Genomic DNA, 25,252 nt, shown 5'->3' with positions numbered 1-25,252 from the left:
TGATCAAATTGTGAGTGTCGAATGTTTATGTGTTGATGGGCGAACTCCAGCTGACGAAAAGATGGCTTTCCCGTTGTCGCTTCCTTTTGTGAGTTGGGTTGCGTACGAGAGTGGTGTGTTCAGGGGCGTCGCGAGGATCCAGATCATGGGGGGGTGAGTCCCTTTGAAATGCCGACTCATTTCAAGAATTTGCCGATTTAATGTATATGTTTATAAATATATATAAAATAAGGATATCTTCATTTCGTTTATTAGAACATTTGTTTATTCGAACACTCGTTCATTTGAACGCCGATTCACTCGCTGATTTGAATTTTTAGCATTGCTGTATACCTATATGATACGATATGATAAACTAATCATAATCTCCTTCGTCAATTTAAACAGAACGAGTTTCTTGTGAATATAAATATTGCACATATAAAAGTAAATTAGGAGATAACCGACTTTTGAAAGAATGACGATTGATAGTATATTCATTCTTCGAACTTAAAAAAAATATATATTCAACCACTGTTATTCGAACATTGTAGTGTTTTAATAATCCTCGTGGAAATTACGAAAAGGACTCTTTTTAAGCTTGCTTCCGCAATTATAGAGCTATTTATTGCGTTTTACTCAAGTTAGAATTTTCATAAATGCCGGCTAGTGAATTCGCAATGGATATGACGTAAAAATTAATGTGCAATAATATATTTTGATGAAATTCTTAAAAATATTCAATAAATTTTGACAACAAATTTTCGGGTACTTGGCAACTCTTACTGGAATTGCCGAAATGAACTTTCAAATTTTTAGTTATGATATGAAAACGGCCGAAAATTCCGACTGTTTCATAGATCGGGGGGGTGTCACACAACCCATACCCCCCCTCGCGACGCCCCTGGGTGTGTTACATTGGTGTTGTGTTGTAATGTCATCAGCTGTGATGAATTAAGCTGGCGTATTAGGATGCGCCAGTTTTACCGGATAGAGGGGATGGTTGCTTAACTCATTTAACCATCCTGGGCCCCCTAGGCGAATATTTTGTCTAGTGGTATACGTATAGGTATGTATTTCGACGTACTACTGGTGGAGTAGCCGAAGCGCGGAAGTATTTCTTGATAAAGTTGTAATATACTCATGTTTGTCCGTGCGTGTAGAGAACAGATTTTGGTTTGAAACATACCCATGTATTTAAATGTGCATTTTAATATGCGGGTAGGTGCTTAAGAGAAGCAACTTTATTTTGCGGATTTATTTGATTTTACTGACAACTTTTTGTATTTGCGATTTTTTCTTTTTATCGTTTTATTAAGTGGATTATTTATTATTTGCCCTTTCTGTATGAACGGCAATTGTTTGCATTTAATTTATTCTCGGCTAATGAAGGATAGTAACTCCACGCCTGGCTCCGATATGGACAGAATGGGTACTCCTTAGCACTGGAGTTAGGGCTGTGACAATAGAAGGATCTTGCGAGAGAGTGGCCGGTATTTGCGAACGGCTTCATTAGAATTAGAATTTTTTAAGTGGGATGTTCAAGCTTTACAACAGACTCTCACCAACTCTGATGAGGAGCGCTTATGAAAGAATGATAAGAACGACCTTTGCTTTTTGTAAGCCTGAGTGCGTCACACTATCGCATTGGACTTGTTGAACCTTAATTTTGTTTAAGATTTTATTTATCCTGAAAATTTACGAAAAAATGTTGATTTTTCGACTTTTGATACAACTGTGTTTATTTGTTTTTATTTTATGTTTTTATGTATGCGCTAATTTGGCGTTTAGTAGCCCGCCACCGCTCTAGGATCTGTTCAGAATTGTTTTGTTTTTTTTTCATTATTGGCGAAAGCCATCCTGCGGGGCCAAAAAGTTGTATGTGCTTTTAATATAGGAGGCAGTTTCCCTATATCTCGAAATTTGCTTAATTGTGTATTAAGGTATTGATTTTGTTTTTTCTCAACTTGAGTTGTCATGGTAATAATTGGTTCTTTAATTAGTCCACTTTGTGTTTCGCTGTGTAGCGTTAGAGCTTTTTGTGCCTTTGAGCAACATGGTGTCTCTTGGCAATTTTTAAAATTGTGGATTTCGGGATTTGCTTTTGCTAAACCCGTGGTTTCTTTTGTGTAAGCGTTTTTTTTTGGAGTAAGTTAGGATATCTGCTGTAATGAAGCATTGAATGGTGTCTTTTGTGACAATGGAAGAAATTAACTTTGCTTTTGCAATTTTTATATGTATGCGCATGTGACAGACAATTTGTGCAAAGTCTTTTTGACCTGACAAAATTATTTCGTTCGTTAACTGTTAAGTTAACCTCTGTTAACCTCTCGCAAGGGGTGGGGCTGACCAGAGGCTACTACCGGGGTCACTGCTGGCGGATAGTGGACGGCCTACGCTAAGTAGGTTAGCTGCGAATAGTAATACGCAGCCCCCGACCAAGAGCTGCAGGAGAGGAGGGCTTGGCTCAAAACGCCTAATATGCCCAATGAACCTCCGGCGAAGAGGCGAGAAGATGCCGCCTTTAAATAAGCGTCCACAACCCCCATCGGGGTTGCACCGAGGGAGAACCTACCCACGAGAGGGAGGCAACAAAGCGACGAGGGAACCATACAGTAAGCAGCACCAAAAGTGCACAGACGACGGCGAAAAACCCTGCGCAAGCGCCCATCAGAATCGAGGCCAGTAAGGTTCTGATTATGGAATACTGGAAACAAATAATGGATTAGTCTGACAAAGGGCTGGTGAGGGCAGTATTCTATCACCTCAGTAGGTAAGAGTGACATTTTACCGAAATGGCTGGCAGGCTAATACTGCTCTCGCCTCCGTCTCGTTAAAACCCTGGAAGGTCTTCAAGTACGTTTAATGCACGTCGCCAAAATTTTTTTGGTTCAGTTCGTTTCAGGTTCAGTTGAGATGAGCTCCTGATTCGTGCCTGAACATGGCTCTGAACACAAGCTCCCATAAGGACTTGTGTCAACCCTAACGTGGCCTCCCTGCTTGCATAGATAACCACGGGGTTCATAAAGGGCAACTGTTACAACGTGCGGTAGCGCCTTGAAGCGGAGACCCACTAGATCTAAAATGAGTACACCACAACAACAACAAAAACACCAACAGAAGGAATCACATAAAGAACAACAAAACAAAGATGCTCAAGACGAGGAATACGGGACCGTGTTCCGCAGAAGTAGTAGGATGCTTAGATCCCCTATACTGACCATCACTCCCAAGCAAGTCGAAAAAGCGGGAGAAAAAATAGCCTTAAAAGAAACTCCTGTCACACAGGAACCACCAGCAAAACAAACAGAAGGGAAGAGCACCCCAGTGGCCACCACAGAAGGACCTCAAAACTCACCGAAACAGGAGTACATCACTCAAATGAGACGAGCAGAAGAGGAATCTTTGGAAAAATGTAAGAGTATTGTACAAATCATGAAGACGGCGATGGCAAAGCAAAAGAACGTCAGCTTGGATGTCAAGAACGGAGCGGCACAGCTGGACGAACTCTTTGATGTAATGAAGAGTTACCGCAGAAACTGGCTCATCGCAGAAAACGAGAAAAGATGCGGACTTCAAAGCAGACGGATCATGACCCCAGAGCCAACAACCTCGAAGCGGCGGGCGACAAGCCCAGTGGAGCCTCGAGAAACAGTGCGACCAAGAAGCGAAAAGGACGGCCAGTGGCAGAAAGTCTTGCCCAAACAAGCAAGGAAGACACTCACAACCGAAGGAACGGAAAACAAAAACCCAAAAGAGGGAGGACAACAAGGGAGGAATACCGTCTCAAACCAGAGAGCAAAAAGCAGGCCCAAACGACAATCGGAGGCCGTAATCATTAAGCCAGCAGAAGGAAACAATTACGCCGAGGTCCTCAAGAATATCCGTAGCAAGGTAAACCTAAGAGAAGCGGAGGTAAAAATCAAAGGGATCTGCAAAACAAGAGCCGGGGCTCTACTACTAGAGCTGGAGAAGGGACAACCCACAAAAGCCAATTTCTGCGAGGCACTCAAGACAACCCTCCGAGAATCCGCAACTGTGGCCAACCTTTAGACAAAAGCATCAATAGAGATCAGAGACCTCGACTCCCTTTCAACAAAGGAGGAAGTAGCAGAGGCTGTAAAGAAAGTGCTACAAGACTCCATCGGAGACTTGACGATAAGCATAACAGCACTTAACATAAGAGAGCAGGTCAGGGCATATATAACGCTCGACGAGGATAAGGCTACACTGATGCGACAGGCACGCATAAAAAACGGCTGAGTTAACTGCAGGCTCCGACTGAAAGAAACCCCAAAAAGATGCTTTCGCTGCTTTGGACCAGGGCATTTAACCTGGGACTGCAAAGGGCCCGATAGAAGAGGAGAAGGTGTCTGCATAAAATGCGGCCAACCAGGTCACAAAATGAAAGAGTGCACAAAACCTCCCTCATGCTGCCTCTGCGTGGAGGCTAAACACGAAAAAGTTGACCATATCCCGGGTTCCGCGAAATGTATGGTATATAGGAAATACCAAAACAAATTAATATCTTACAGGCCAACATGCATAGATGCAAGGCTGCTGACGCACTACTCTCGCAAATGGTGATGGAGAACGCCTAGGAGTTAATCATCATAAGCGAGCAATACCAAAAGAAAGAGAGAGGTACCTGGCTGGAAGATAGCAGCTCGACCGCCGCTATATGGCTACCACCAGGGAGTAACGCCATCGCTGTAGACAAAGGGAACGGCAATGGTTTTGTCTGGGCCAAATGCGACCTTTTACAGTAATTAGCTGCTACTTGACGCCAAGCGATAGCATACAGGAATTCCAAGAAAAGCTCGACAATATTGAGGACACAGCCAGGTCTATAGAAGGTCAACTAATAATCGCCGGAGACCTAAATTCCAAAGTCGTAGAGTGGTGTATGCCAAATACGGATTCGAGGGGAAAGCGCATCCTAGAAATGGCTGCGCGCCTAAGTCTAATAGTGCTCAACACGGGAAATGCAACCACGTTTAGAAGACCGGGATGCGAGGAAACTACACCAGACATCACTCTATCATCAGAACGCTTGGCAGGCTCAATAAAGAAATGGAAAGTCCTAGAGGATTACACTGGTAGCGATCACCAGTACATTTCCTTCACTGTCGATACTGGAACAAACGCTAACCAGCACAGGAAAAAGACTGCAACACGAAAGTGGAACATTTCGAAGCTAAATACTTCGAAACTGATCTCTGCAATTGACGACCAAAACCCATCTAGCAGCTCCCCAAATAATGCAAAAGAAATTGTCGAGCACACAATGTTTAATATAATAAGAGCCTGTAAAAAATCAATGCCCAAGGCTTCCCACAGCAAACATAAGGCAGCAGTCTACTGGTGGACTGAAAATATCGCCCAACTCAGACGCACATGCCTCCACCTTCGCAGATCCTACACGAGATCCAGGCGCAGAGGAGCCGCACCCGAAGAAGCCGAGCAATACAAAGCAGCAAAAAAGGAGCTGAAGCACGCCATCGACGACAGCAAAAAGAAAAAATGGGAGGAACTACGCGAGGATATAAACAGAAACCCCTGGGGACTCGGATATGAAATAGTTATGAAGAAACTCGGCGCTCGAGCAAAGCCGTCTGACTTAACCGCTGTCAAAATGGATCACATCGTGAACGCGCTATTCCCCACACACGAAAGCAGGGCTAGTGATCCAGAACAAACACTAAGATCTGCGCAAATCCCCCTGTTCACCCTTGAAGAGCTGCAGTTAGCCACTGGCAAGCTCAAGGCCAACAAATCACCCGGCCAAGACGGGATCCCAGCAGAAATCCTCAAAATAATCGCTGCAGAGCGCCCGGCAGTACTACTGAACATGTACAACGCCTGCCTTGAAACCGGAATATTAACTGAACCATGGAAGAAGCAACGGCTAGTGTTAATCAGTAAAGGAAAAGGAGACCCCAATTCGCCATCAGCTTACCGTCCTCTATGCATGCTTGATACAGCGGGAAAGCTATACGAAAGCCTCATAAAACCCAGACTCGAAGCGGCCATTAACGAAGCTGGAGGATTGTCCCCTAGACAACATGGTTTCAGACCCGGCAGATCAACAATAGGAGCAATAAAATGCGTCGTCGAAAGCGTAGAAGCAGCGCAGCGTAGATGGCATATATATAAAAGAATAGTGTGCTAGATGGGTGGACATGATTGACGCTCTCGAAAAAAGCTTCAAGATACCCGACTACCTCAGGGCTGTGTTGCGGAGCTACCTTAGCAACAGAAAACTGCTGTATGAAACTAAAGAAGGGTCACGACAGATAGCGGTTACGTCAGGAGCAGCACAAGGATCCATTCTAGGCCCAGACTTATGGAACATCAGCTACGACGCTATACTAAAACTAGAAATGCCAGACGAATCATATTTAATTGGCTACGCGGACGACATTGCGGCAGTAATCACAGCAAGGGACACAGAAGAAGCGCGAAGAAAGCTGAATCAGGTCAATATACGGACGCAAACATGGCTTGACACACACAACCTCCAGCTCGCTACGGAGAAAACAGAGCTACTGCTGCTAACACACAAGCACATACCTCTCGAGATAAGCACGCACACAACTACGGATATTCTTAGGACGCAGAGAGCAGTTAACTACCTAGGCGTAAGACTGGACCCCAGACTAACCTTCTGGGTTCAAATCCAGCACGCCGCAGGAAAGGCAGCGAAGATCAGAGAAGAAAAGAGAAAGCTCCTAATGTCGACGACAATAAGCGTCTTACTATACGGATCCGAGATCTGGGCAGACGCGCTTAAAAAGGAAAACCGGCGTAAGGTAATGGCCAGAGTGCACCGCACCGCAGCCCTCAGAGTTGCATCAGCGTACCGGACAGTATCAGGCGATGCAATATTAGTTATAAGCGGTAATGCCCTAATTGACCTTCTAGCATATGAAAGGAAAAAACTGTGGGAGCTAAAGAAAGCATCCAATATCAACAAGAGCGCAATTCAACAAATAAGGAAAGACACAATAACAACATGGCAACAAAGTTGGGAGAATCAAAGTCGCGATAGATGGACGGCCAGGCTAATAAAAAAACTAGACTTATGGACAAGCCGTAAATTCGGAGAAGTCGATTTTTACACAACTCAGTTACTATCCGGTCACGGATACTTCAAAAAGTACCTCCACAGAATGGGAAAAGTCGAAGAGCCGTCATGCCTATATAACGACGCGACAGAAGACGACGCTGAACACACATTCTTTGAATGTGTGCGCTGGCAACAAGAACGCACCGCCGTAGAAAACCTGGTTGGCCCAATAAACGCGGACAATTTAGTCAGCGTCATGTTGGAGAGTGAAGCAAACTGGGAGATCATCAAGAATTTCGCAGCAGCTGGACGCAGGTCCGCAGATGTAAATCTCTCAATGAGAAAAATGGAACGCCACCCTGAAGTAATGCAAACGTGGGCGATGAAAAAAAAAAACACCTCTCGCAAGATGTAATTTTATGCCCTCTTTTGCATAGTTCGCATGACGTTTGGTTCTGATGTGAACATTTATGTTTTGTAAAAGTTTTTGTTTAAATTGTTTTTGTTACTAACTTGGGGTCTATTTAAGCTTCGGTTTTGGTCGTGTTTAATGTTCTTTTTTTGATTATTTTTCCTTCTAACCTTTCCGCAATTTCATATTGGGTGGTGAGAAAATCTTTCATTTGTGGCCACGTTGGGCACTTTTTTCGTGATGAGAGCGATTGCTCCCATAGAAGTAACGACTTTTCTGGTAATGCGGCGGTGCAAATGTTTACCAGAATTGGGTCCCAGCTGTCTGTTGGAATATTTTGTGTCGACAGAATCGACAAACAATTAGAAACAGTGGATTGTAGTCTTACAAATTCTTCACTTGTTTCTTTCTTGATTTTAGGCAAATTTAATAGTATCGTTACTTGTTTATCGACCAGAATTCTTCCGTTTTCATATCTCGCTTTTAGAGCTTCCCAAACCAAATTGAAATTATCGTCATTAAGAGCGAACTGTTTTACTATGACGCCTGCTTGACCTTTTGTCTTGTATCGGAGGTGATACAGTTTGATGTAAACGTGATGTTGATGTAAACGGCTGTAAACATGTCCCGGAAGGACGGTCATTCCTCATAACCTCCATAGAATGTTTCTGTGTCACATGCGGCCACCTCGAGGTGGATGCCTGAACTTGCCTCTTGACTGTCTATTTGTGGCAGCTCTACTCTACTGTGGGGAGTAGGTGCAGTTGCTTTAATTAGCTTTAATTGATCGGAGATCATAGCTTTTGTTTCTTCATATTGGTCTAAGCAGTTTCCAAAAATATCGCAAGCCGATGATTTAAAATTTTGTGGTAGATCTGAATTGTTAGAATCTACTATGGCGTCATGAGCCGCTTGGAGGCCAGTCCAAAAAGTTTTGAGATTTTGGCTCTTTATTTCTAATAACGATTCCGAGCTTTCGTGAATGGCTGAAGAGGCAAATCTAGTGCAGTATCTTGTTAAACTGTCACTCTCTGAAATAAATCTAGCAACCTGTTTTGAGCGTGTAGCTCCTGCAGGTGTATTTTGATTTTTTTTTCGTTATTAACCATTTTTGTTACATTGTGTATTAAAATATTTCTCAAACGAATTAAATTTTCCTAAGAGTAAAATGATTTGAATAAGGCAATTGAATTGAAACCTTTTTTAGGTAAATGTTTTTATTTTCAGTTAAAGTAGCTAAAAAACGAATATGTTATTTCGTGTTATTATTACTGTTTCTATTTATTTGCCAACTAATAATATTTATTTATCGAAAGCCTGAACCCCATGTCAGGGTGGAACTTTAATCTGAACTAAACCTCCTACCGTCATGTGCCGTTCCCCCCGGTACCACCGTCAAGTATTACGTCGGGAGGATGGTTGAGTGACACTCAAGCGTACGTGATGGTCAAAATGCATTCAGTTACAAGTTGCATTTACTTGGCCCCACCTCTGTTGGTCTGATAACCCCCCTCGTTCATTGTTCGTCGCCAACCCTTCCCGTCACGTCAACGTTTGTGTGTTTGAGTCGTGGTTGTCCGTTACATTTCTTCTCCGCTCCGCCGCTGTTCGCTGGCACGTTGGGATTTCATTACCCTGGCTGCAACTTCGCAAGCAGCTTTCCACTTCTCTGTCGATTCGACCATTTGGCTTACCAAATTTTCGGGAGTTGGGTCTACACCGAACGCATCTTTTAGGTATTGCCTCTCAAGATTATACATATTTTGGGCACTGGAAGAAGGTGTGTTCAACATTTTCGACGGTATCGCCTCCGCAATAATCACATGTGTCGTTATTTTCGTGCCCGAACCGTTTCAAATATGCTTTAAAGCAGCCATGCCCTGTGAGAAGTTGAGTTAGGCGAAAATCTACCTCACCGTGTGGTCTATTTAGCCATAGTTCGACATTGGGGATCAGCCGGAATGTCCAATAATACTTGGACTTGTATGTATGTATGTGCTTATGAAGGTACTTATGTTTTGTGCAATTGAGAGCTCGCTGAAGAGATCAATGCGCTATTTACATAAGTATGCACGAATTGCTTGTGTGTTTATAAATATGGTTATCTTAACCTTCCTCGGTTCTTCGGGTCATATTGACCCGAATGTAAAGTTTAATTTATAATAAAAGTAGTAATATTTAATAGATTTCATAACGGCTTCGTGACAATTATTAATTATGCATTTATTGTAAATTAGTATTGTGAATTTATGCTGATGTCTGCTAAATTAAGGAAATACGCATTTTTTTTTATTTTGACCCGAGTATGAAAGAATCCTTGGGTCAGAAATACCCGTCTTTGATGAAACCATACTAAACGTCAATGCTTTGATTCAAACATACAGCTTCTAAGAACATATTTATTATTGTTGAATATCAATTATACCCAAGTCACTAAGCGATTAATTGTTGATGGTAATCTTAGAAATATTGTTTCTAAGTGGGTAGAATCATATTGCTTTCGTCGCCCTCTTACAAGCGTTGACAGTTTTTTGTTTCATTAGTTATTCGTACTCGTCGCGTTCGGTTGTTTTTTTCAATGGCTCACAAATTGAGTGATTCCATGATTTCTCAATTTATAAACTACGATATAAGTTCTGAAAATGAAATAATAAGTGAAACAGAGAATAATTCTGATGGAAATCCTACGGACAATATTCAACCAAATTGGAACATTGGAAGTAGTAGCGATGAAGTACCTCTTTCAAGATATAAGTATGACCAATAAAAGTGTTAGTGAAAATGAAATGTTATCAAAAAATGGTGAATTTGTGTGGTCGAAAATCTCATTAGAAGGAAGAGGTCATTTGGGCAGCGCAAACCTAATAAAACTTACACCAGGAATTACCAGATATGCTTCTAATCGCATCAATACATTTAGAAGCGCTTTTGATTTATTTGTAAACAAACGCATAAAATCTATAGTTTTGAAACAAACAAACGTGGAAGGATCTTCACGGTTTGGAAATGAATTCGATGCGATGGATAAAATAGAGTTAGATGATCTAGTTCTTCTTATATTTGCTGGCGTTTTCAAGTCTAACGATGAAAGCCTCGACAGCTTGTGGTCTGAAGTTTATGGACGACCTATATTTCGAGCAAAAATGTCCCTAAAACGGTCCAAAAAAATTACCGCCATTTTGCGTTTTGATAAACGTTCGGATCGAGAAGAAAGGAGACAGAGTGATAAATTAGCAGCTATAAGATATATATGGGATGAATGGGCGACACTATTGCCTATGTACTATAATCCGAATGCAAATATCACAATTGACGAACAGCTACTTTCATTCAGAGGTCGGTGTTCTTTTCGCCAATATATACCAAGTAAACCGAGTAAATACGGCATAAAATTTTGGATTTTGTGTGACAGTGAAACAAGATATGTTCGTTCAATTCAATGCTATACCGGAAAACTTCAAGGAAATGCTCCGGAAAAAAATCAAGGAATGCGTGTTGTTTTAGATCTGACAGAGGGCTTTCAGGGCTACAATCTGACATGTGATAATTTTTTTACATCATATGAATTTGCCGAAACACTCTTAGACTGTAAGCTTGCCGTTCTTGGAACTTTACGCAAAATTAAAGGCCAGATACAATTAGATCTTTTGGATACGAAGAAACTAGTGTTTTCATCCACATTTGCATTCAATTCAAAAATGGTTCTTGTCTCATTTATTCCGAAAAGAACAAGAACGTAATTTTACTCAGTGCAAACCACGATAAGATTGAAATACATGATTCAGAGAAAAAAAACCTAAAATGATCATGGACTATAACGCAACTAAGGGAGCTGTTGATTTTCTAGACAAAATGGTTTTGGCCTATAGTTGCAAACGAATGACAAGAAGGTGGCCTGTAGCCATATTTCATAATATGTTGGATATCTCATGTTTCAATGCTTACGTATTATATTGTGATACCAACCCTGATTGGAAACAGAAGAGGACTGTACAAAGACGTCTGTTTTTAGAAAAACTGGGCATGGAGTTGGTCAATGATCACATTGAGCGTAGGAAAACTCTTCCTCAGACAAATGCATTGCTGGAATTAGTACAACGAGTGAAGACAGGTGTTACTGAGACAACAGCTACTTTCAGTGCACAGAGTTGTAATAAAAGAAAAAGGTGTAATGTATGTCCGTTATCAAAAGATGTCAAAACTTCGAAAATCTGTAAAAAATGTAAGAAACCCATATGTCCAAGACATTCGGAAATTATGTGCCTCTCATGTTGTCAAGAGGAACAAATGTCATAAATTGTGTCTTTTTTATTTGAATAAATATATAACATAAATAATTCCATCTGTATTTAATTTATAAAAATAACACCGAGTTTTTTCTAAATCGGGTCAATATGACCCAAAGACCTTAAGTTTGCGTAGTATTTGAGGAACCGAGGAAGGTTAAGCAATCGAGAGCTCGTTAGAGAGATCAATTCGCTTTTTGTATGCAAACCTGCTTGTTTTTGTTTGCCAAAGAACAAGGGGTATTGCCGGATAGTAGCCAATATGGACTTTGAAAATTTGAATATGTGCGCCCACAGTTTTTATTTAACCGCGACTTGATTATAGTTTTTAGTTACAAATAAGGAAATTTTATTTTCGTAAGTGAATTTTAAAATTACTGTTTTGGAATTTTAAGATTACTTAATTTTTTTTTTATAATTTGCCCTTACAGGCGGATTCTACACATATTGTTGTACTCATATATAAATGTTCATATGTACATGTGTTTGTTAGCACTGCGAAAAGAGCGCAAAAACGAATTGAGTAATGTACAGGTATGTTTCCTATGCACTTGTGTTTGTATGTATATATTTTTGTTATAGAATTGAGAATATAATGGAAATATATGTATGCCTGTTTTTATACTCTCGCAACAAAGTTGCTAAGGAGAGTATTATAGTTTTGTTTACATAACGGTTGTTTGTAAGTCCTAAAACTAAAAGAGTCAGATATAGGGTTATATATACCAAAGTGATCAGGGTGACGAGTAGAGTTGAAATCCGGATGTTTGTCTGTCTGTCCGTCCGTGCAAGCTGTAACTTGAGTAAAAATTGAGATATCATGATGAAACTTGATACACGTATTCCTTGGTTCCATAAGAAGGTTGAGTTCGAAGACGGGCAAAATCGGCCCACTGCCACGCCCACAAAATGGCGGAAACCGAAAAGCTATAAAGAGTCATAACTAAGCCATAAATAAAGATATTAAAGTGAAATTTGGCACAAAGGATCGCATTAGGAAGGAGCATATTCGGACGTAATTTTTTTGGAAAAGTGGGCGTGGCCCCGCCCCCTACTATGTTTTTGTACATATCTCGGAAACTCCTATAGCTATGTCAGCCAAACTCTACAGAGTCGTTTTCTTCAGGCATTTCCATATACAGTTCAAAAATGGAAGAAATCGGATAATAACCACGCCCACCTCCCATACAAAGGTTATGTTGAAAATCACTGCGTTAACCGTCTAACAAAAAACGTCAGAAACACTAAATTTTACGGAAGAAATTGCAGAAGGAAACTGCACCCAGGCTTTTTATACAAATTGAAAATGGGCGTGGCCTCGCCCACTTATGGACCAAAAACTATATCTCAGGAACTACTAGACCGATTTCAATGAAATTCGGTATATAATATTTTCTTAACACCCTGATGACATGTACGAAATATGGGTAAAATCGATTCACAACCACGTCTTCTTCCAATATAACGCTATTTTGAATTCCATCTGATGCATTCTCTGTATAATATACACATTAGGAACCAATGATGGTAGCGGAATAAAACTTTAAACAAATACGGTTTTTGAAAAATATGTAAATGACTGATAATGAAATCTCGATTATCACTTTATCATGCGAGAGTAGAAAATGTTCGGTGACACCCGAACTTAGCCCTTCCTTACTTGTGTTTGTGTTGCTTTTTATGCTTTAATTTTAATTTTTGCCTTCGCTTAATAATTTTAAGCAACCCTGCTTATTTCTTAATCAAGTATGGGTTTTGCTGGATACGGGTGCAAGTGAATATTTGAATTTTTATTTTGTTGGTAAGGTAAGCTTACTTACATATACAGCAGGCATTCAACCAATATTTAATAAATTATACATAAATGTATATATCTAATGCGTTAAGCGGTATTGCTTTTTTGCTTTTACCGTGTTTAGATTTTTATCCTTTTTTATCAAGCCGTTGAAGCGGCTTTTTAGCAATACATATGTATATATTTGCATATAAAAATTAAAAGAAACATAATACTCTCACTTTGTACTCGTATGGTATGCATTGCAGGGTGTATTTATGTGCATATATTACTGCCTTCTTCTATTTGTTCCTCTCTCTGCGTTCCAGCTGGCTACCTCCTTCTGTCGCTGCTTGCTTATTTGTTGTAATTATCTCACCCTTTTTTTTATTTTATTGGTGCTATGGTTTTTCGCGCCCGATTTCTGTTTTAGCTTACTGGTTTTTTTTTGGTCACCACACTTAGTTTTTTGTTCTGTGTCTTTCTGTTTTATACATATGTATGTTACTTATGTTTGAACATTTTTTTTTGTCACTTCACCGTGTTTTATGTTTTCTTAACTGCTTGGTAGCTTTATCTTAGAAATGCACTTTGTATTTTTTGTTTGTTTTGTTTTTTCACTGCACTGCAGCTACTGTTGATTCTTTTTTTTTTTGTTTATTAGTTATAAGTATATGAATATGTTGGTCTTTTTTGATTTTTGTTCTGGTTGAGTCACTGCACTGGTGTTTTCACTGCACACTGTTCTTTTGTTCAACTGCACTTTTTTTATTTTATGTCTCGTTTTTGGATAAACGTATAAAAACATTCTTTATTTTCTATATATATGTGCATAGGTATGTTTTTAATTTAATTAAAAAATGTTGGCTTAAAAGGATTTTGATATTTTTAACAATCGAGCATGTAAAATGTAAATGCACTCGTTACGGGCGAATGTCTAATGGAAATCCACGGCGAACTGGCGACAAAGTGTCCCGATGAAAGTATGTAGGTGATCGTTCATATAATGTTTAATGTAGCGCGCAGGATGGACCCGATCGAAGTAGAGTATAGTAGGTGTCGACGCGGCGTAGTGTATATGTTAACGTGTTGATGATCAAATTGTGAGTGTCGAATGTTTATGTGTTGATGGGCGAACTGCAACTGACGAAAAGATGGCTTTCCCGTTGTCGCTTTCTTTTGTGAGTTGAGTTGCGTAAGAGAGTGGTGTGTTACATTGGTGTTGTGTTGTAATGTCATCAGCTGTGGTGAATTAAGCTGGCGTATTAGGATGCGCCAGTTTTACCGGATAGAGGGGATGGATGCTTAACTCATCATATTCCATTAAGAGATCATTCGGCATGAAGCAAACAATTCTGCACTACTACACCATTATCTTATCGCTCTACATTCTGTTTTCTTAATCACCAGTGGCGTAGCTAGGGGGGGTGCGAAGGGGTCCGTCGCCCCGGGCGCAACGTCTTTGGGGGCGGTAAAACGATCTTCGCTGTTTTTTAATATTCAGAAAAATACTTCAACTAATTTTTTTACAAAATTTATTATAAAAGATAAAGAGTTGTACACTCACAATGCAATTATCTGAATAACAATGAAAAATATTAATTTTTACTCGAATACTCTTCAGTCTTCGAATTTGTCTTATAGTGGGTTGTCAAAAAATTCTTGCGGCATTTTTATTGAATTTTTTTTTATTGAAATTGAAATGAATTTTTGATGACTCATGCCCAGCTCTTGACCAATGCTACGGCTGCTACTATGCCCGTCTCGCAATTTTCGACGACAGCCCTTCCGGAGCGTGGCGCATCTTCGACCACCTCTACACCAGAACGAAAACGTTGAAACCATCGTTGTGCGGTGAAAATGGAAACTGTATCGGGTCCATAAACTGCACAAATTTTATTGGCGGCTTGAGATGCATTTTTGCCTTTATCGTAGTAGTACTGTAAAATATGCCGTATTTTCTCTTTATTTTGCTCCATGTTTGCGACACTATAACTCACGAACGACTTAAAAGAAACGACAATCAATGAAACACGTGTTAGCGCGTGAAATGAGCTTTCCAAAAAGGTGCGACGAATAAAACTAGAACTACGCGCTTTCAGCGCCAACTTGCGCAAATATCGCAAGACTTTTTTGACAACCAAATATCTTTCTTAAAAATAGTGACAGAACTTAAAAATGCACTTTTCTAGATTTGTCTAGCGACGTGTCACTCTCACAGTTACCCTATGCTTTGAATGTAACAAATACTTTTATTTCTCCAAATTTTCAAAAATGGTATTTAAAAACTCCAATTCGGGCAGAAATTCCTGCAAATTGTGTCAAAAGTGTACAAAATATTGGGCAAAAATGGGTTTTTTCTATGGCTTTTAATAAGATGTCTTCTAACTTTACTATCAATTTCCTCAAAAACCGTATTGTGAGAATTTTGTAACTTCAGAATTTGCGTGGCTTCTAGTTCCTAAATTGTATATACTTAACCCTGGTCGAGACCAATGGTGCTTGGCTAGGCCGTGTATGTATGTTTACATACATTTGTATGGAAATAAGTGTTGTATTTACGCTCGTATACGTACTTTTTTTGAAATTTCTTACCTCTCGATTTGGTTTGGGCATACTCTGAACTACCTGTAAAAGAACAAGTAAGGAAGGGCTAAGTTCGGGTGTCACCGAACTTTTTATACTCTCGCATGATAAAGTGATAATCGAGATTTCATTATCAGTCAATTACATATTTTTCAAATACCGTATTTTTGTAAAGTTTTATTCCGCTATCATCATTGATTCCTAATGTACATATACATGTATTATACAGGGAAGGCATCAGATGGAATTCAAAATAGCCGTTATATTGGAAGAAGGCGTGGTTGTGAACCGATTTCACCCATATTTCGTACATGTCATCAGGGTGTTAAGAAAATGTTATATACCGAATTTCATTGAAATCGGTCTAGTAGTTCCTGAGATATAGTTTTTGGTCCATAAGTGGGCGAGGCCACGCCCATTTTCAATTTGTATAAAAAGCCTGGTTGCAGTTTCCTTCTTCAATTTCTTCTGTAAAATTTAGTGTTTCTGACGTTTTTTGTTAGACGGTTAACGCACGTTTAGTGATTTTCAACATAACCTTTGTATGGGAGGTGGGCGTGGTTATTATCCGATTTCTTCCATTTTTGAACTGTATCTGGAAATGCCTGAAGAAAACGACTCTGTAGAGTTTGGCTGACATATCTATAGTAGTTTCCGAGATATGTACAAAAAACTTAGTTTTGGGCGGGGCCGCGCCCACTTTTCCAAAAAAATTGCTTCTAAATATGCTCCTCCCTAATGCGATCCTTTGTGCCAAATTTCACTTTAATATCTTTATTTATGGCTTAGTTATGACTCTTTATAGCTTTTCGGTTTCCGCCATTTTGTGGGCGTGGCAGTGGGCCGATTTTGCCCATCTTCGAACTTAACCTTCTTATGGAGCCAAGGAATACGTGTACCAAGTTTCATCATGATATCTCAATTTTTACTCAAGTTACAGCTTGCACGGACGGACGGACGACTGACGGACAGACGGACGGACGGACAGACGGACGGACGGACAGACAGACATCCGGATTTCGACTCTACTCGTCACCCTGATCACTTTGGTATACATAACCCTATATCTGACTCTTTTAGTTTTAGGACTTACAAACAACCGTTATGTGAACAAAACTATATTACTCTCCTTAGCAACATTGTTGCGAGAGTATAAAAATGAAACTCGTATGCGGCTATTAAAGTGAATGATGATTAAATGAACGCATTCCTTTTCGTTAATTTTTTGATTTATTTAGGAGCATATGAATCATTTTTGAGCGATTTTTCAATTGATTTTATGATGATGAGTCCTGAGGAATACAAAAAAACATATGTAATAAATTTTCGCATGCTGTTGACAAACTGGATTTGGAAATTTAGAACAGAAAAATCGAGTTGTGCGACGCAATTTATCGCTTTCTTGAAAACAAAGTCGCAATCTCTCCTTCCTTTGAGTGTGTCAGCACCTTTTGATGTTGAAGCTACTAATCGTGATGGGATGTTGAGTGAACGACCGAAAAAGGATTCAAAAGCCAAACAACAAGATAGAGGTTTGATGACATTGGGATTGTTCATACGATTTTCGATATTGGGCGTTGCCAATGTTCTCGATAAATTGTAAGGAAAAGTGCGTCGTGCATCCTTTTTATCTAGATAGTCGATTTCTTTGCAAACTACGAAAGCAGCCAATCCCATCACATCCAACAAGTTGCAAAAAAAGGCAAATGTCCATCGTTTCGTTGGCCGTTTTGTAGTGTAATGGGTAACCATCTGATTCATGCATTCCTTGTTGAATAATAAAATAAAATTGCTTCCGGTTTTTGGCTTCACCTTCACAATTCTTGTGTGTGTGTAAGGTTGAAATCAAATTAAGGCAGTCAATATAACATAGCTACAAATCGAAACGAGATTATCGTGAAACCCGAAAAGAGTAGAAAGCAACGGACGAGACGGATTTTTTTTTCAATTCTTCGGGTAAACACTTCTTATTGGCGAATAGTACTCGACGAAAGCAAGTCCAATGGTAGCCAATCGTTTGGCTCCTGTCAGTGTTGTGAAAAAGTTATCAGCTCCTATTGTTCTGCCGGTGCTTCCGGACCGTTTCACAAGTTTAAGTAATACATTTTCTCCTTGGTTCACTTCATGCTCCCCGCCTTCCTTTTTTCCCGTGTACAATATGCCTTGCAATGGGTATTTTGTTTGTGAGTCACTTGCCCACCAGATTTTCACACCGCATTTGGCTGGTTTTGATGGTAAGAATTGCGTAAACTTTGTCTTGCCACGAAACGGAAACAATTGCTAATCAATCGTTACATTTTCATGCGGCTCATAGTTTCTGGCGAGGTTTTCATTTAAAAATTCCATATATCGCGAATTGCGGCAGCCTTATCAGATTGTAGTCGGAAACAACGTGTGCGGCCATCATCGAAACGGATATATCGCGTCAACAACTTGAATCGTTTGAGTGGCATCGCCGCTCGAAAGATGGGAAGAGCATCTGTTTGCCACAAAAGTGGTGTAAACTGCATATTATTGTGCGTTACACCACAAGCAATAAGAATGCAAATTGGTCTCTTCCATAACGATTTGTTTGACTGATGATAATGAATGAAATATTTGTAGTAAAAAACTGTTTGAATACCTCAATGGGAACAGAGTTTTGTTGCCTCGGTCCAGGCCTAAAGCGCATAATATTGTGTGCACGAGTACAAATTGTTTCATTAGGCTCTTTTTTCCATACTGTCCCATCTTTACCGTAGTAAGAAGTTTCAATAGCAGCTGGAGTTTCACGCTCTTCTTCTTCTACACCATCGATTACTTCCTCTTCGTCGCTATCTAATATTTCATTTGGCTCGATTTCGATTTCATTTCCAATATCCGATGCATCTTCAAATGGCACATAATCGACATCTCTATCATCGTCATCGCTTTCGAATGGATCCACTTCTTCACGCACAACATCATTATTTTCATTGTGAATGTCATTTACCAATGCTGATGTTAAGCGATCATAAAAATTTGCACTGATGTTTCTAGAACGTAATCGTGTATAATACATATATTCCACTTCATCACTCATTATTATAACCAAAGCGAATAGAATAATAAAAAACAAGATGAGAACTGGCGCGAAATAATTTTCACAGTAATATGTTGTGCGTTCAATAATCTGTCATCAACTGACCTGCATAATACAAAAGAATACAGAAAACGAATTCATTAGAGAGAGAGAGAAGAAGAATACTGTAATAATAAACACACAATATATTTTCATACGAAATCTAGTCTAACCAAGCACCATTGGTCTCGACTAAGTTCTAATATTATAATATCCTATTTTCGTCTTTTTCGATACCATATCCTTGAATTTTTTTTTTCTGAATTCTATAGACAATAAAATTCTAGGAAGCTACCTCGAAGCGCAAGTCGTTTGCTACACGTTAAATATATTTAAATAACATTTAAAAACAAAATATGTATGGCCAGACCCGTTGGTCTCGATGAGGGTTGTAAAAATTCACTTTTGTTCGAACCACCTCATGAAACTTGTCGGTAGGTAGATAAAGGGGGACGGCAGAACATCCTTGGCCCCGGGCGCCCGAAGTTGTAGCTACGCCACTGTTAATCACATTGAGCTGCTACTCTTTTAATAACATTGGAGATCAACTAATAGTACCTCTAAGACCGAGGACGTCCCTGCAATGACCACTAACGTAACAGATCTGTTCTCTGATGCATTTTTAGTATCATGAGTATAACACTTAACAGCATCGCCGCATTTGCAGAGCAAGAGCGCGTTGATTGCTGGGAGAGTGATCACTCGGCGTGACAATGAAGAGTTGACAAATAGATATTGATTGAATTCGAATGTCATTAATAATTGCTGAATGAACTACAACAATGGAGAGAGAGAAGCGGTAATCCTATACGTATTGGATTTTATTCAGATCAGATCTTGGCTGCATGCGGAAGAGACAACATAAGGATAAGACAAATAAAGGTGAATGTTAATTTAGTAAACCTATAAAGTAATATAATTTAACTTATATGCTAAAAATTTCATAATTTCGTAGTATCCTTGCGGTCGATGTCTTTATCGATTAGGCGATAACGCACGGTGTTGTGAGTGAGCCTGGGAGTTTGGGAGTGGCGTGTAGGTGGTATTTGTTGCATCTGTAGAACCCGCAGGGGCGGTTGTCGCACTGTGTTGGTTGGCGACGCCACTGTTGAGTGTAGGGGAGGCAGACTCCTGCAGCATGGGACAACATACGACATACTTCACAACAGTGTGGTGCGCATTCCGGAACACGGGGAAGGGAAGTGGCACCAGCCAGTATAAGATTTGTACATGACTGATGCAACGTTCGGACGTATGACGGAGGAACCAGGAGTTGCTGAGTGGTTCTCGCACGGGGATTGGAGCGGGATGAAAGTTGGGGGGAGGACAGATCAGAATAGGAGTCATGTTGCCTGTTTGAGCTTCTATGGATCGTGGAGGTCATGTGTTGGCCACTCGGGTGGAGTGGCGTTGCAATGCGGAAACTAGGTGCAAGTTGCACAGCCTTAGAAATTAAAGTCGCAGTAGTGCGTTGGCAACATGGGACCACGTAACTTGTGGTCCACTCCCTGTGTGTCTTATCGCATGAGGAGGTCTTAAAATGGCTCCATGGCTCCATCCATTGTATGTATTACACCTGACCTAGGTGGAGTTTGGATGAAGCCTATTAGCATGAACGCAGCAGAAAAATTCCTCCGGGCCCGGGTTGGACTCAATGCCAGCATTAATCAAGAGGGTACGGAGCAACCCTGCTGCAAGACAGTGACGACAAACTTAAACTAAGACTTACTGATCTAAACTTGGTTAAAAAACAGACCTTGTCCGGATAAAATCCGGTGCGTAGAACCGGCGGTTGTGGGAATCGGTAAGGATACTCCCTTAGTGTGGCTTTTATATAAAAGTGGAAAATTGGTTTAAATTAGCTCCCCGTGGCAATATTACAATAAGTTATAAGTTGTTCTTTATTTACCAATATTAAAAGTTAAAATGCCGAAAACACATGAAAAGAAAAACTTGGTAGTAGCAACGTAAAATGTTTTCTTGATTGTAGAATTGGGTCAATTTTAGAATAGCATCCCCCTATTTATATATGTATGTATATACATAGTATACAGTTGCCGCTGAAGTATGTTGTTTGAGATATTTGCATTTAATGTTCAAAAAATCTACTATTTAAAATGGGGGTTCCTCTGATTTTTTATGAACTTTACACTTATATTTTAAATTTATATCAACTAAAACTTCACTTATTCGTTTCTACTCATTTATTTTATATTAAACAGTGCAAAATTAAAGGTCTAACTATAATGTGCATAAGCTGCCGTATGTTACTGTCAAAAAATGAACGAAAAGCCTGTCAAATGCATAACGAACGCAGAGCAGACATTTGAATGACTATAATGTGCTTACATGCAGAAGAAGAAAGTGTCAATAAGCAATTTGTGTTTTGGTTTTGTTTCGTTTGAACTTTGCAAAAATTAACAGAAAGTTAAAATATTTAAAAACAATAAAAATCCTTACGTCTGTTTTAGACGGAATACGCATATTGATAGAAATTAGTGAAATTACAAAAAAAAGAGTTCGGTCGTGTTCAGTGAGGGAAATAAACAGAAAGAGGAAGAAGGATGGTTTCTTTGTACGATTCCTGGAAATGAAGAGGATTGACCACTCAAATTTTTTATATACACGCGAATGACGCCACAAGTATATGGGCTTTTGCTTACTCTTGTTGAGCCCTTTTTAAAAAAGCATTCGTTGAGGGAGTCTGTGCAACCGGAATGTCGATTAGCTTTGACATTACAGTAAGTTTGTTCATTTTATTATATTTTTATTATGTCTTATTCTTTTTTCTTTTTCTTAAAGATATTTGTCACAAGGAACTTCGTTTCAATCGTTGGCATGGTCATTTCAACTGGGGAAGGAAACGTTTAGGCGCATTATTCTGGAGACAGCTGAAGTCCTTTGGACGGAGTTAGGCGCTCTTTATGTATCTGAGCCTAATGAAGAAGATTTCAAGCAAATTTCTCAAGACTTCTGGGAACTGTGGAATATGCCCAACTGTGTTGGATCTATTGATGGGAAGCATATCGCTATTCGATGCCCACCTAAGAGCGGTAGTCAATTTTTCTGCTACAAAAATTTTTTTTCAATTGTGTTGTTAGCAGTGTGTGATGCCCGATATCGGTTTACCTATATAGATATTGGTGCATATGGAAGTCAGAGTGATGGTGGTGAGGACTTTTATATTTGTGCATTTGTTTTTTTTTATTAATATTATTGTTTCTCTTTACATGTAAAGGTATTTTTCAAGTGAGTCGATTGGGAAAGAGGTTGCTAGATCACAAACTTCCCATCCCTCCAGCGAAAAACTTACCAAATACGCAACTAAAAACTCCACACTTCTTCGTTGGTGATGCTGCCTTTCCTTTAGGGATAAATTTAATGCGCCCATACCCTGGGGGAATGCTACCAAATGAAAAAGAGATTTTTAATAAAAGATTATCAAGAGCTCGTCGCACAATTGAAAACTCTTTTGGAATACAAGTAGCGCGTTGGCGAGTTTTACTAACAACATTACATTTATTTCCGGAAAATGCAGAAAAAATTGTTTTAGCGTGCGTTGCCTTACATAATTTTATTATGTTTAATAACGTGAATGCATCTTCGTATATTGCAAGCAACTATGCTGATTGGGAGGACTCTAATGGTGATTTTCATGACGGTTTCTGGCGTAGAGAAGTTGAAAGTAATATCCCATCGATTATGCAATCTTCCAATTTGCATCATTACGGTGGAAGAAGTTCTTTGGAAATTAGAAATAACTTATGCAGTTTTTTTAACACTTTTTAAAACAATTCTAAAATCACATATCTAACATCATTTCGAACTTGTTTATTTCTTTTTTAATAAAACTAAATGGAGTTTAATGAAATTCATTCAATTGTTTTTATTAAAAATTAAAAGAAAAATATTTCAGGAACAATTCCTCAAAAGAGTTCAGGTACATGCATTTTATGCATCCTTTTATAATAAATATTTTTGTTATGATAAATATAAAATATACTAAAAAAATCAGTGCTCCAAGCGTTTTAAAAAATAAGGAAATTAAGTTGAATTCTTTTCAATTTCATGTTTGCCTATTTTCGCGTCGTAAGCGATATAATTCCGATATCATTTTCTCTTGGAAACTGTCTTTGACCGACACTGGCAGGTCTTGCATCAGACACAAAACCGTCGTCATAAAGGCCTCATCAGTTTCACATCTTTCAGCCGGCGCCGCCATTTGTTTTTCTAAGTTCTCCATTGTTGCGCCAAGTTTCTGGTAGAGACTTTCTAGGTAGAGACTTTTTTGTTCGAGGAGGTGGCGATGAAATTTCATTTAAACTATCACTCGTAGATGAATCCAAGACAGAGTCTGCACTTGCTTCTGCATTATTACGAGTGCTGTACAATGAAAAAGTTATATTTAAAAACATTAAAATTTATACAAAGTACCTACCGACGCGGTGTGACGGAGTCTTTCAGAAATATCGTGGGTTTTAAAAAACGCCATTCCTCTAAGTAGCTCATTCCGCTACCTGATGGAGCTTCTAACCTTTTTATCTCTTTGCAGAAGTGCTCCCGGAGTAGCTTCCATTTATGTTTGCATTCTAGATCTTTTAATTGAAACAAACATAAAAAATATATAATACAACAAGAAAAAACGTTAACTTCGGTTGCACCGAAGCTAAATACCCTTCACAGGTGCATTTCTGTTAGTAACTATGTGTTCCGTTTGTATGGAAGCTACATGGTATAGTTAACCGATCTGAACAATTTCTTCGGAGATTACATTGTTGCCTTAGAAAATAATATATACAAAATTTCGTGAATATATCTTGTCAAATGTGAAAGTTGTCCATACAAGAACTTGATTCCGATCGTTCAGTTTGTATGGCAGCTATATGCTATAGTTAACCGATCTGAACAATTTCTTCGGAGATTACATTGTTGTTTTAGAAAATAACACGTACCAAATTTCGTGAATATATCTTGTCAAATGTGAAAGTTGCCCATACAAGAACTTGATTCCGATCGTTCAGTTTGTATGGCAGCTATATGCTATAGTTAACCGATCTGAACAATTTCTTCGGATATTACATTGCTGCATTAGAAAATAGCACATACCAAATTTCGTGAATATATCATGTCAAATGTGAAAGTTGTCCATACAAGAACTTGATTCCGATCGTTCGGTTTGTATGGCAGCTATATGCTATAGTTAACCGATCTAAACAATTTCTTCGGAGATTACATTGTTGTCTTAGAAAATAATATATACCAAATTTCGTGAATATATCTTGTCAAATGTGAAATTTTTCCATACATGCATTTGATTCCGATCGTTCAGTTTGTATGGCAGCTATATGTTATAGTGGTCCGATATCGGCCGTTCCGACAAATGAGCAGCTTCTTGGAGAGAAAATGACGTTTGCAAAATTTCAAAACGATATCTTAAAAATTGAGGGACTAGTTCGTATATATACAGACAGACAGACGGACATGGCTAAATCGACTCAGCTCGACATACTGATCATTTATATATATACTTTACAGGGGGGTCCTTCTGGGTGTTACAAACTTGGTGACAAACTTAATATTGCTTTCCACGCTTTGTCTTTATTTGTACGATTGAAATAAAATGCATCTCTTTTGTTGTACAAACATTTCTTTTTTTCATTCGTCGTCCTTCATATTCAAATATACAATGATTTTATCGGTTGACAAAACACTCTTCTTTCTTTTCGTTTTCAAATTCAAAATGATGTATCAGTTGACAAAAAGCGAAAACAGCTGATTCCGTACGGAAAATGCGATCAGTTTCGCACTTTGCTTAAGCAAATGACATTTGAAAAAAATTAACGAAACTTGATGTAAAGTACATTATAGTTGCAACATACAATTTGTGTGTATTCGGACAGTTGCTTACGCTGGCTTAAGCTAGCTTATGCACATTATAGTTAGGACTTAACTTTTATTAAATTTTGCTCAATTATTTTTGTACGCACAATAACAAAAGGAATGCGTTCTATTAAATAATCAGTCTTATCTTATCTATATATTTTAC

At 39.1% G+C, this 25,252-nt stretch overlaps 2 protein-coding genes across 5 annotated transcripts in view; both read left to right on the top strand.

Moving 5' to 3' along the window:
- The window catches only part of LOC126766150 (uncharacterized), a 60,404-nt gene extending 37,323 nt beyond the window's left edge, over positions 1-23,081 (top strand). For 3 of the 4 annotated variants that reach the window (XM_050484020.1, XM_050484019.1, XM_050484022.1), the window contains exons 2-4: positions 21,429-21,947; positions 22,009-22,376; positions 22,445-23,081. In XM_050484020.1, the coding sequence (XP_050339977.1) occupies positions 21,838-21,947; positions 22,009-22,376; positions 22,445-22,995 (1,029 nt within the window). In that variant the 5' untranslated portion in view covers positions 21,429-21,837 and the 3' untranslated portion in view covers positions 22,996-23,081. Of the gene's footprint in view, positions 1-12,177; positions 12,281-21,428; positions 21,948-22,008; positions 22,377-22,444 lie in introns of all 4 variants that reach the window. The other variant, XM_050484021.1, reaches the window with a different exon arrangement.
- LOC126766083 (zinc finger protein 2) overlaps positions 1-25,252 on the top strand; it is a 366,591-nt gene that overhangs the window by 309,429 nt on the left and 31,910 nt on the right. The gene's annotated exons all lie outside the window — the stretch shown is intronic.

The sequence above is a fragment of the Bactrocera neohumeralis genome, unplaced genomic scaffold (assembly GCF_024586455.1).
Source record: "Bactrocera neohumeralis isolate Rockhampton unplaced genomic scaffold, APGP_CSIRO_Bneo_wtdbg2-racon-allhic-juicebox.fasta_v2 cluster11, whole genome shotgun sequence".
Taxonomy (NCBI): Eukaryota; Metazoa; Arthropoda; class Insecta; order Diptera; family Tephritidae; genus Bactrocera; species Bactrocera neohumeralis.
The sequence above is the reverse complement of the archived record's forward strand: the minus strand, read 5'-3'. Positions and strand labels throughout refer to the sequence as shown.